The sequence below is a fragment of the Lineus longissimus genome, chromosome 12 (genome assembly GCF_910592395.1).
Source record: "Lineus longissimus chromosome 12, tnLinLong1.2, whole genome shotgun sequence".
NCBI lineage: Eukaryota > Metazoa > Nemertea > Pilidiophora > Heteronemertea > Lineidae > Lineus > Lineus longissimus.
The window spans coordinates 5,644,628-5,657,533 of NC_088319.1; the positions used below are offsets into that span (position 1 = coordinate 5,644,628).

General features: G+C 38.6%; 1 protein-coding gene across 2 annotated transcripts in view; it reads right to left on the reverse strand.

Moving 5' to 3' along the window:
- Positions 1–12,906, reverse strand: part of LOC135497317 (uncharacterized) — a 78,675-nt gene that overhangs the window by 10,741 nt on the left and 55,028 nt on the right. For both annotated transcript variants that reach the window (XM_064787123.1, XM_064787124.1), the window contains 13 exons: positions 11,907–12,180; positions 10,336–10,528; positions 9,627–9,844; positions 8,958–9,187; positions 8,252–8,405; positions 7,088–7,263; positions 4,975–5,127; positions 3,984–4,152; positions 3,467–3,605; positions 3,024–3,145; positions 1,737–1,876; positions 902–1,070; positions 37–237 (listed from right to left, as the gene is read on the reverse strand). In XM_064787123.1, the coding sequence (XP_064643193.1) occupies positions 37–237; positions 902–1,070; positions 1,737–1,876; positions 3,024–3,145; positions 3,467–3,605; positions 3,984–4,152; positions 4,975–5,127; positions 7,088–7,263; positions 8,252–8,405; positions 8,958–9,187; positions 9,627–9,844; positions 10,336–10,528; positions 11,907–12,180 (2,338 nt within the window). The remainder of the gene's footprint in view (positions 1–36; positions 238–901; positions 1,071–1,736; positions 1,877–3,023; positions 3,146–3,466; positions 3,606–3,983; positions 4,153–4,974; positions 5,128–7,087; positions 7,264–8,251; positions 8,406–8,957; positions 9,188–9,626; positions 9,845–10,335; positions 10,529–11,906; positions 12,181–12,906) is intronic.

Genomic DNA, 12,906 nt, shown 5'->3' on the forward strand with positions numbered 1-12,906 from the left:
CGCAAAATCATCGTAAATGCATCCAATACACCTTACCAAGTCCATCAGAGACTATGCCGCCCACAGGTGGATGCACATCTGCGATAACTCCGTCAGAATACCGCTCACTGCAGAGACCGGCCTTGTTGCAAGCCCTAACATTGTTGTAGTATCTCTTTCCCGGGATGATCTTCGACCTGGTAAATTCAGCATGTGACGAGCTGGCGGATTGTTGCTGGAACCCAAGAACATCTTCACCTTGAAAAAGAGAATGTTCATGGCTTGGTAATTCAGATACAGGAGAAAACCAACAATCAAAAAAATAATTTTTTTACTAAAAATGGAATACACCTAACTAGAGAGTTTCCTCTGTACTGCTAATCGAAATCGCGATATGGCCCCTTAATTCTAATCTCTGCCAAAGGTAATTTGCTGAAAAAACCACAAGTACTTCTGACACTGGATTGCAAAACACCCCAGGGACATACGATATCCCATTCTGAGTATGTTAATTCACCAGTTGGATATATGCTATAGATGCGTAATATTTGTCAAAAAGGCAGACTTTCTGATGATATCGTTTGAAAGGCATTCTTCCAAGAGACACACAACCAATCTCTATCATCATAGACACCGCTTTTTAACGGGAAGACCGAGAGCCTCTTCACTTTCATAGTTTCGGTGAAAGCAAACAGCTGTGATATAGGAATACACTTCAGCAGAGTTTGATGAAAATCCCTGCATTGAATTTGTTTTAAATCAAGAAAATGTATGTATTCAGAATTTACACATACCCTTTAGCAGATTTAATTGTGAACTGAGCCCATAAGTACATCTGAGACGATAAGCTATGCAAAATAACCTAGGACATAGTTCATCCAATTTTATTGCCGGGCGAGCTGCTATTAGTTCGCCAACTCACCACTAGGATAAGTGCCAAGAGATACGTAATATTTGTCAAAAAAGTTATCGCTTCTGTCCTGAAAGGCATTCTTCCAAGAGACACAGAATCTATCGTTACTGCTGTAGAAATCAACATCCTTGGCTTGGGCTGTGCCTTTCTTTTGATCACCGATCTGACAGTCCTTTACCTGAAATTGAGTATTTATGCTTCTTATAAAAGGCTTCTGATATAATCATGAATATATTGTCATTGATCTAGAGTTTATTTTTTACAAATTAACGTACTACCTTATACATAGTCACACCATCTTTCCTCAGATTCTAAGTTTGACAGCTTGGTGTAAAGCGGCGGCCGAACTTCGGTCCCACACTAAATCTGGATATTCTATATATAGCTTTTTCTCAAGGTGGAAAAAAAAGGTTGTTCCTTTCGGCGAAGAGACACCACTACAATTTAAACTCCAGGTATAAATAAAACTCCACGTTTTGTTCAAAATGACTGGGAACGTAAATAACCTTTTCATATCTATCTTTCTGGAAGACATATGTGTATTGGTTAGCCTTACTAACGGGCCGACAGAAGGATGTAAAAATTGACTCATTCCGTCAATTAAAAAAGCGAAATATTACATAAAATAACGTATTTTCCCAAAACATTATCGGATAACCCGCTTGCATTCTGAGCATGCGTTTGAGTTGGCATGACCTACAATTCTTATGTCTCTAGCTTGCTGAGTAAGTTAATGAGAACAGATTATAAAAATGGACATTTAAGGCGAAATGCACAGTACTTGAAGAGAAAACTCGGTAAATACAGAAATAAAGTAGAATTCTATCATCAAAGAATGACTTACCGTGGCCGCCATTTTCTTCGACAGGCTTGGGGGTCGAAAGACTGGCCATACTCCATTTGACTTGAATATCTTATTCTCCGTCCGGTTGGTCCATGCTCTAACAAAGACACTGTACTTACTAGTTTCAAGCAGGTAGTTATCTGAATAAATGAAATACAATTTATTCTTTATAGCCCAGTTACACTGTAGTATAACCTCCCAGAAAGTGAAATTGAAGGAGAAAATACCCTTTAACCAAACATGGAATACTTAGCATGTCAAGTACTTTTTTCTTTAATGGGCTTGCCCATTCGATTTGATAACCGCATGCCAAAAGGCCTACGTATGTTGGATAATGCATTACTAAGATCCGTCTAGGATGCTACCATCGGAATGATAAAGTAAAGATGCTGTTTAAATAGAACTTGGCCCCAGCATGGCATGACCTTCTATGTACATTGTACATCATTCTAAAATACCTGGATTTAGAACCGCACTTTATACAGTATAAATGCACTACTACGCGTAAACGAAGCCTCGTTTTGAATTGAGCGGTTATGGTTTTAGGAATTGATACCTCACCGGAGGTATTGGTTGTCTCACCCAAACCGCGAGGGTGGAGCTAAAATGTAGCAAGGTATAAAGCAAAGTAAATATTTTAGCTCCACCCGAGCGGTTTGGGTGAGGCAATCAATACCGACAGTGAGGTATCAATTTCTATTCTAAAACATCTCAAATTAAATATCGAATAATGTGGTTTAAAATGCCTTTTGAATTGTTTCCACAAGCGGTTTGGGTTGTCTCACCCAAACCTCTGTGGTGAAATAGAGGATATATACATTATCCATTATGAAAATGAAATATTATCACTCGGGTGTTTTAGAATAAGCATCCATAACCACTTGGGTTGGTGCAAAACTTGGAAGCTGTCAAAAAGCATTTAAAACCACATTTTTCGTTGTTACGATTGAATTCTACTACACTTACTGTGCAATGAGTTACTAAATGGTTGGTGTATCTAATAAGTCTCCATTACATATCACCCACGTTTTCAATTTGACCTACTCTTCAAGGTCATAGGGCTCAAGCTCTTAAATTTCACCAATAAGTGGCACGTTTTGTCATTCTTTGTAACATATACGTGATATAGGCATATCAATCTGTTAACAAAATTGAGGTTGAAAGAGACCTACCGGGTACTTTCCATGTTTTGTACATTGTACCCATGTATTTCAGCTGAGTGCCAGGCCCTTTAGCCTCTTGTTGAATGAATCCATTTGGAATACGATTGAATTCTGCTTCACTTACTGTGCCATGCTCTAGTGTCTATTGCTCTGAGACTGAGGCCCACATAACGCCAGATGATGTTATCCTTCGACGTTAAACCAGTTGGCTCGTCTTCTGATGTGAAACCAACAGCATAGTCATAACTGAAAATGTAAAGTGTCCTTTAAGTTTTGATATTTCTATTCGTTTAATGCTAGAGATACTGGGCTAAGATTCGGCAGGATGTGCCTCGCGGGCAATTGCCCAGCAGACATTTTAATATCTTCAGTTTAAACACTGTGAGCGAAAACCCTTGACGAAAATAAATCATGCTGAGAAATGGCTTGCTTTTTATTACAAAAAAACCTCCTACATTCAGAATTAGAACTACATGTAAGTGCTAATCAATCCAACAAATAACTAGTGGAACATTCTTCTTCAATCCATACTTGAATGTATGTATGAGCTTATTTAAAACAACATACCCGATGGGTTTGACCGTGGACGTAGGGTCGACCCGCCACTCTGCTGCCAGCATGCAGGTCGAAGGACTGTAATCGGAGTCCAATGGCGATACATTTTCCCGTATATCGATGATGTCGTAAACGGCTAGTTTGAGTCCATCTAAAACAATAATTTAAGCTAATGTTAACTATTTTAACCGGATATCTGGCGATTCTATCTTAATAGCCCTATTTTCGTCCGACCAGAATTGTGAAGGGGCTTGAACATAGACATACTTCAATCTGTTATTGACATTATACATGTACTAGTATCATATTTGTCTTTCAGCTTGAATGGATAAGAAGAAATTACTTCGCCTCAATAAACCCACACTGTTTCAGCTTAACCATGGCATTTTGAAACTTGATGAACTTAGAAAAACTAACTTCCTTTGTCTGCCATTTAAAGTTGAAATAATCACCAAATATCTTCAGGGTTAAGTTGTTTTCTACAAGCGCCAATTACGAATGGATAATGGAAAAGGTCTGCAAATCTAACCTGGTGATTTACTTGGGCAATTGTTCATTGACCTTCCACATCGAGCATTTTGTGGCGAACATATGCAATGACCTTCACACAATTCGCGTTCACATCGTCTCCTTAAGGCCACACCTCCACCACTCAGCAGCCTAAATTTTTTCTGTAAAACAGCACTCGACAGGCCCACCTGAAAGGTAACAGCAATTTCCGTCCAGTTGGTCAGTATTCACTCTTTTTAAGGACCACTACAGGCAGCTGCTATAGGTAGGCAAGATAAAGTTACACAATGCCGCTAATAACGGATTATCTCCCATTTCACAGTACGGCTATGGCTGGCGCAAGTGGACAGAATTCAAAATTATGCCATAAAATCAATCTGAATTGTGGTGTGGCATAATTATACCAATCAGAAATTGGCAATCGTTTTATATATGGTGTGGCATAAATAGCACTTCCGTCCTCCACAATTCTTATTTATGCCGCGGCACAATTCACGAGATCCGAGGTTTTGATTGGTTGATATATGATGCACCACAATTCCCATTTATGCCGTGGAATAATTCTAAATTCTGTCCACTCGCGCCAGGCATATACGGCAAGACTATTCACGCTTGTACAATGAATATATTTAGTGGTGAATCGAACATGACCCAGTGCCATCAGTGCATATAATAGTCATCCAAAGATGGCCAATTTAACACCGCTGCTTCTGCCTATAGTCCCCCTTGAACAGCTGTAGACAAATATATCCTTATGTATATATAGTGAATTTGTAGGGTTGTAATTATCATTTGTATCATTTGTAAACGGAGCATATTAATGTACAAGTCCCTGGAACGCACGCTTGCACAAGTAGTAGATCGTTAGATTGTTAGCTCTAATGGAAATTAAAGAAACTGAACCAAACGCCAGAAGATTAATAATGACAAGATTAAGATATCGTGCAGAGCCGCGCGCTAAGAACTCCGCATAAACACCAACAACAGTTTGGCCGTAATCATTGTCTTACCCCGTTAATGCCAACAACAGATATATAGACGTCCATTTCGGCTTTCAGATTGTTGGCAAATTTGTCATCTTTAAGTACCATTCTCTGAATAGATCCTTCGTGTTGCCTTAACCATGGGGATGGACCGTGGTTAAAACGAACAGATTTTCCTTTCTGAATAAAGAGAAACAGCTCATTAGAAGAACCGAAAATAATGATGATTATATAATAGGCTACCTTTTACCACCCACTAACGTCTTGGTTGCGTCCTTTGCTAACCTCATGACGTCGAGGGGCATTTTATTGGAGGGATCTAGTCCTTCGCAAAATTTTACTAAATCCGACATATTTTGTAGGTATATCTTCTGATCCGAATAAAAACCGATACACCAATATTAGCAGCAATATCGAACAGCACGCTGGATTAAAAACAAAAATTACCCTCTTGGCATCGGTTAAATCGGCGCCCTCGTAATTCGGGGCTCTGCTCCCAGGGAAGTCTGGGCGCAGCGATGTGAACAAAATAGTGCAGTCAAATCCTACTTCTACTGTCATTATGTGTAATTTTTCGTTAAACTATTTGTAAAATACGGATAAATAGACTTCAAGAATGAAGTAAAAAGAAAACCAAGCTGTAAACAAAAAAACAAAAATCACAAAACAGATTACGACATTTAAATTTCGAAAAAAGGCCTAGCATGGCCTATATATGTCGTAATTTTGGGGTAGTAACGCATATTATCTGGCTTTCCCCGAGTCTTCCTTGGAAACTACCTGTTTCATATCTAAAGTCATTTAAAGGTCCGTGCGTGGGATAGCTTTTGAGTGAAAAGCATTGGGAGTGAAAACCTCGTTATATGAAAATTCATCACTTTCACAAAACATGTTTTTTCAGATTCCCTAAGGATCATATGTTTCTCCAAGAGATTAAAAAGTGTAATCGGCGATTTAGCATCATTCGTCAGCTTCAACTGATACAAGTTACTTTAGATTTGACTTGGGTCTTTACTGGCAAAATTTTCTTACATAAAATGTATACAAGATTGATTTTACATAAATTTCACACAAATGCTTTATAAAAACAAGTATAAATTAATCTATACTTGATAAAAACTATGGAAGTGACTACTTGGCAAGCCCGGCTTACCAAACAGCGATTTTTTCTTGTCCTGAATGGAGAGCCGAACTCATTAATATTAAAGTAAAGTCTCCAGCTCGCCAAACAGGGTAGATTTTTTACCTGTCTGGCAAGCCCGGCTGGCCGAACAGGGTGGCTTTTTAGTGCTGTTTGGCAAGCGGCTCTCCAAACAGGACAAAAAAAGATGCCTGTTCGGCGAGCGGCTTGCCAAATAGACCCGGCCAAAAACTATATAAGATCAAGATTTGGCTTTATAAAAGCTACATCATAAAATAACTGTTATAAATTTTATATGAAAATGTTTGTTCAGATTTTATATAAAATTAATAAAATATAAATTTTATATAAAAACTTCTATATAGTTCATAGCAGAGATTTTATATGAAATTAATAAGACATCAATTTTATATAAAAACTTCTATATAGTTCATATAGCAGAGATTTTATATAAAATTAATAAAGCGTAAATTTTATATAAAAACTTCTATATAGTTCATATATCAGATATTTCATAAAAAATAATAAAACATAAATTTTATATAAAAACTTCTATACAGTTCATATAGCAGATATTTTATATAAAATTAATAAAACATAAATTTTGTATAAAAAACTTCTATAAAGTTCATATAGCAGAGATTTTTCATAAAATTTATGTTTATTCATTTGATTAAAAATTTGAATACAATTTTTACATAACATTTATATGAAATTTTTGTTTATTTACTCGCAAAATTTTACCTGTGACATATGCCGTTTTCAATAATTTTGAAATAGGCCAAATAATCAGGCAGTAACACGTCATGTTTCCTAAAGAAATACCGTGCTGAAAACATTAATTAATTCAACATGAAAAGTGACTGAAAAAATGGAACCATTGGAAATCCTTTCGAATTTCACGAGCGTGTGTAAGTCGGGAACGCATGACATACAACCAGTCTCCATCATTACCCTATTTAGAGCATCATACAGTCAGGCATACATTCACAAACTCACCGTTAAATCATTTCCTCCGTACGTCGTCCCAACACTGACGTCATAATATTTGATTCCAGAATGGAGATCGGTAAATCCAAGTACGGCCAAGGTTAATGAGTTTGATGTCCAGTTCCAATGACCTTGTTCTTCACGCTTGAGTTGTGGTGCATGCGCTGTGTCTATGGCAAACATCCCTGGAAACATTGAATAATAATCATTGTGTGAATTATTAGATTAAAACAACACATCCAATAATCGTATTTATCACTTCTTTTCTGATGATAGTTTTTTCTTCTCTTCTGGGTGCACTGGCTTGATCATAGATCCATTCCAGCATCCTCATTTCGGTTCAGTTATTTGTACAACTCACATGCACGGTTTGCTGGCTATAAAGCTTCAACCCAAGCGGAGCAGTGAGCTACTACTGCTCATCCCCGTGCACGACATATCAAAGCGACGTTCTTTATGGAAAGAACCTACAGGCACACGGATTAAGACCAAAGTATCGAAATTTGTCGGGTATTTTTCAAAGTTGCACCCCATGATCCCAAATAAGTCATTTAGTTATTTGTAAATCCACTGTAAGTGCAAAACAAATGCCACTAAAAGGTATACCTTAAGCTCTGAAACACCAAAGATAACGGAGACTACTAAATATATAAGGCATCTAGTAACACATTCACACGCCAAGTGATCGTATTAAACATCTGTATATTCTTTGGGGACCAGCAGCCAAATACTGTGAATGACCAAGGCTAGTATTTTGAAATTAGTCTTTAAACCTTTATTTTTTAAAGAAATATTTTCAAGCACCGCATTTGTATAATAACTGTATACTATCAAAGGCGAAATTTTAAAACCATCCTTTGTATTAAGCGAAAAAATGAGTGCTCAAAAATGATCATTCTTTCACCAGCATGAAAACCTTGGCTGGATATTATTGCTTGAAAAAAGGCCTTTGTTTATCATATCACGGTTAACTGCGATGACAGGTCCCTTCAGAGATTTTTAATGATTGTGAGAAACGAGATTTTAGTGGGCGAAAACCAGGCAACAGCCAATAGGAGTGATAGGCTTTGAACATAATTTGGTACCTAGTACTAGATATTGTGATCTGGTGTTGCTTCCGCACTCCTGGCATTTATTCATTCGTTGGCATTAGTGTGAAGAGAGCAGGCTTACCAGTCAAAGGCGGCGAGTTGTCAACAAGAATCTTTTCGCTTTTGCTTGTTGCACAAAGTTCCGCAAGATTACAGGCAGTAACAGAAGCAGAGTACCAGGTTCCATCGTACAGTTTCACGTTAGTAGCGTAGTAGTAGCTGACTGTGCTCCCTAACTGCAAGGCAAAACTTTGAAATGTTCTGCAAAAATCAAATAAACTTTAAACGCCAGTTCGCAATGCAGTCGAACCTCTCTATTAAGGACGCCCTTGGGACTGACAAGTGCTGTACGTTCTTAATAGAGAGGTGTCCTGATTAGGGAGGTCAAATTAAATGGGACGACCTAATTTGGAACCAGTGTCCGTCTATCAATGTTTAGTTAATCTTGTGTCCCCCTCCTTCCTACGTCGAGAATCCCGGTAAGATTCTTCCAAGATTTCGGTTGACTAGATCTCAGCCACTTTTGTACCTGTGCATGTGCAGTGTTCACAATATTTGTTCAACTTTCTGGTTTCATATATCTTTTGAACCAGAATTTTTTAAGATAAGTTTTGCACAAAAATCAAGCATTTGAAACTGACAAAGATCCTTGCCCATAATTGTATATATAAATAACCCCCCCCCCTCCTCTGATACTAAAAAAAGTATTTAACAATGTTTTTTCTTTCTTCTTTAAGATCTCATTACAATGCATGTACATTTTTCAGACAACTGGATGGTCGCAGTACCTTAACAGTTGGCATGTCCTTCCTGTGATATACATCCGCCCACAAATGGAAATGCTGTGACTTTATCGGGGCACCAGTACTTTCAACCGTCCACGAGAATCCCATCACTGTGCTGAATACTTGAGTATTTCTGTAGATCGATCCCTTGGTTCCAATATGAGTGGGCGGTGTCACCTTTGGGACTTGTGTCACCACTTTAAAGCCATCAGATGTTGCAGTATTTGATAGACCTAAACATCAAGTAAAATACGGGGTGAAAAGGACAGAAGTATCACCAATTACAACAGCGACACTATAAGCTTACATGTGGCATTCACTTTGATTACGCGTATGTAATAATATATAAGGGTCCCTGGCAACCAACAGTCCTCTGCAGTATAAACCAAGGCTCAGATCGTTCTGACGTGCAGCCCTTCGTATACTGTATGCTATAACCGACCCAAGATGACGATCTTGAAATTAGCCTCATAAGATCACTTCCCGATTCTGCACAAAAAAATGTAGCTACCGTTTTAAATGGTAAGAAAAGCATTCTCGTATTATATGTTGGTGTAAATAATAGGCCTACTACAGGGTGGCCCATAATTATTTTCCCTCATACAAAGGATACACAATAGAATTCTATTGTGCAGGGGGAAATTATTCTGGGCCACCCTGTAGTATACTCACCCAGTGGATTAGTGGCTTTTACCGTGGTATAGATGACTCTGTCTGGGGTCAGCATGACGCCACCAGGTAAGCTTAACCTGAACGCCATCTCTGTGTGGTGAAGGCGTTCTTCCTTCATGATATCATCGCCACCAGGGGTTGTGCCAACCCACCAACTGTAGTATGAGATACCGCTCTGGGGATCAATGAAACCCCACCATTTAGCTCCGACAGAAGCTCTGAAGTAAAAACACGACTTATTCTTGTAACCTCCTTATATAGTGTGATGGCGTGGTCCGGCACACCAAAAGATATTGGTATCATAAATGACAATGACGATGAGTTGAGTATACTCTCATCTGAAACCTTTTGATAGAAGCAAAAGTTTTTTAAGTGAGCGATTTAAAAAAATTCTTAAAAATATCTTTGAGTTAAGGCATCGGAATTAATGAATTGATATTATTTAATTTTAAACGGATCTGTGAGCAGTAATTATTGGTGCGATTATCGATTAAAAGATCGCTCGTCTACAGGTGCAATCATCTCCGACAACGATCTGCAATACAATCAAACAATTTCGATATTTTTCGCATGTTGTGTCGTTGCCTTCTTCTTGTAGCAGACACCTGTTAGACCGTAGTGATCGTCGTCAAATATGGTACAAGTCGCATGTCACTGTGTTAAAACTCGCTAGTCTAGGGTCTGCTGAAAGTTTCAACGAACAAAATACCTTGAATTCTGGTAATCAATATCAAAGAGGCCAACACCATCGTGTACCAATCCGCTAATAGGTGGCGAACTATCTATCAGGACACCATCTGACGAGGCACTGGAGCACAACCCTACGCCATTGCATGCAGTGACTGTGACGTAATAGGTCAGACCTTGACGCAACGCTACCCCAAATTTGTCTGCTACAGCATCTGAAAATGAAGCGGCCATTAGGTTTCCTGTTAACACATAATCTCCTCTAGGGTGAATCATTCTAAAACAATCGAGTGAGAATATTTCATTTTCATAATCGATAATGTACATAGCCTCGTTTTCACCACAGAGGTTTGAGTAGCACACCGGCCCGTTTCACAAAGTGCATTCATTCATCCCGGGTCGATGCTTCTTTCAAATCGGGTAGGTGTGTATTCCAATGCGGTTTGTGTGATCTTGCTGATCGTTTTGATGAGGTCCTCCTGCGATGAGCGGGCGATCTGACCACAGTTTAAATAGAGCAAAATATAAGTGGTCGGAATTGGTGTTATCTGATAGCATGCATGAAATAATGTCTTAATTGGACCTAGGGTCATCTTAAGAAAGTTGCCTTTCGTGACAATAAAAACATTCCAATAGAAAAGTTGCACGTAGACCGGATATGCTGACTTCAATCACGAGAATATCAAGGTTCCCCACCTCTCACCAAGGCGTACGGTGGCTGGAGAGTGCCATCATTATTTTTTCCGGAATAATTCTTTTTTTTAATTAACACATAATTTTAAAAAAGAAATATTCCGGAAAAAATAATGATGGCACTTTCCAGCCACCGTAAAGGCGGCCACATTTGTTTTTTTCCGCAATGTCACCTTTTTTTCTTTTAGATAAAAGCAGTGGACAGGATTTTCTGGTCACGTATGGCAATGGTGCTATCAAAATATTTCTTTACATTTGGTAATTAAGAATGGAAAAGGGGCTTTCTCTGAGCACATTTTCAAAGGCGATGAACTTGTTTCTGAAGGGGTATTTCTCGCAAATTTCAAACAGTTCAAGAAAATCCAAACCCCAAACAGACAGATTTAAACATTTCAAGTCGCATGCATTATCCAAATGATTTGAGTGGTTTGCATACCGCCGTTGGTAAAGAGTTGGTTAAAGGGTTGCAACACAATAGAAACAAGGCCCTCCCATTACAGTGTTGGAGGAGTACAATCGGATCAAAATAACAAAACGGCCTTACCCCCCTCACAATGAACTAACCTTTTTTATGTTTATTTTGTGTCGTCATTTCCTCTCCTGTTAAGCACGTATTTTTCTAAGGCAAACCGATACCTTTAGCCATCGTGATTAGAGCATTTTCTGTTCATATTATTCTGACCACAGTATGAAGAAGTAAAGCCGTTTATGGAATTTTTCCTCGCCTCGTTGGTTTTTCTTCACATATGAGATTGTTATCTCAGCGGGGCAATTGGAGTGGTTGACCAGGTTGATGGTAAACTGTTCACAAGATGTGTCATAGAAATGCTATGCAATATTTGTAAAAACACGATCGTTCGATGTCCCTTGAAAGAAACTCCATTGTTGCTTGTCTCTTACCTGTGTTCGTTCCTACGGGATGGTCCTTGAAAACGTCTCCACAGCCAGCACAACTACCTACCGACCAACTGTAGGAGACTATGCCAGAATGCGGGTCACTGAATTCCCAGTGAGCCCATATATGACCATCATCTTCTTGATAGTTTCGGGCCTTGCGGTCTGCTGTGGCGCTGCCTCGTATCCCGTCGTGTACGAATCCACAGACAGGTGGGGAGTAGTCACATAAAAATGGCCAACCCGTGGCAAGAGAAGAAAGGCCTGCTTTGTTATGCGCCTGTAAGATGATGAGAAATTATGTATATGTATTATAATAATAAAAAAATTATTCAGTCCGTGAATTTGTTTTTCGCCGTTCAAGTCAGAAACAGTGTGATAATTCAGATCGATTTAGATGTTTTCCCATTTAATGCGCAATTTGATGACGGAAACTAAAACTAAAGAGTGGAAGGATGATAGACAGCTTGCTAATAATGCCCTTAATGATGATGCCTTTGATTCTTTAACATGATTTTGTGGCGAACAGTAACGACATCGTGTGTCATAATGTGTCGAATCATTGACAAAGAAATTTATTTCAGGTGCCGCCCACATGTAGTTCGCCGAACAAGAGAGGTACAGTCCTTCCAGAAAGTAAATGTCCACAGGTTTATTTTAATATCACAGAGATAGAATAAGAAAATTGAATGCGGTTTTCAGTAGAGAATGATATATGTAGTTGGTCATGAATCAGATGTATTTGGACCCAGCTGATCTTGTCTCTTCATTATGTAACAGGCAATTTGAAAATGTCCAAAAGTCACTTTTAATTTATTTTCATTCTGTTTCACAATGTATGGGTGAACAATGATGCAACAAAGGTTTTTTGCTTTCATTACTAGAAAATTCCTTGTAATTCCATTTTCATGTTGAAGATTAGTTTTAGCGCGCTACAGGTGATTGTTTTTTCTCAGACAGCTGGTGACCTTTGAGAACACCCCTCATAGTCAACAATGCAGTCAGT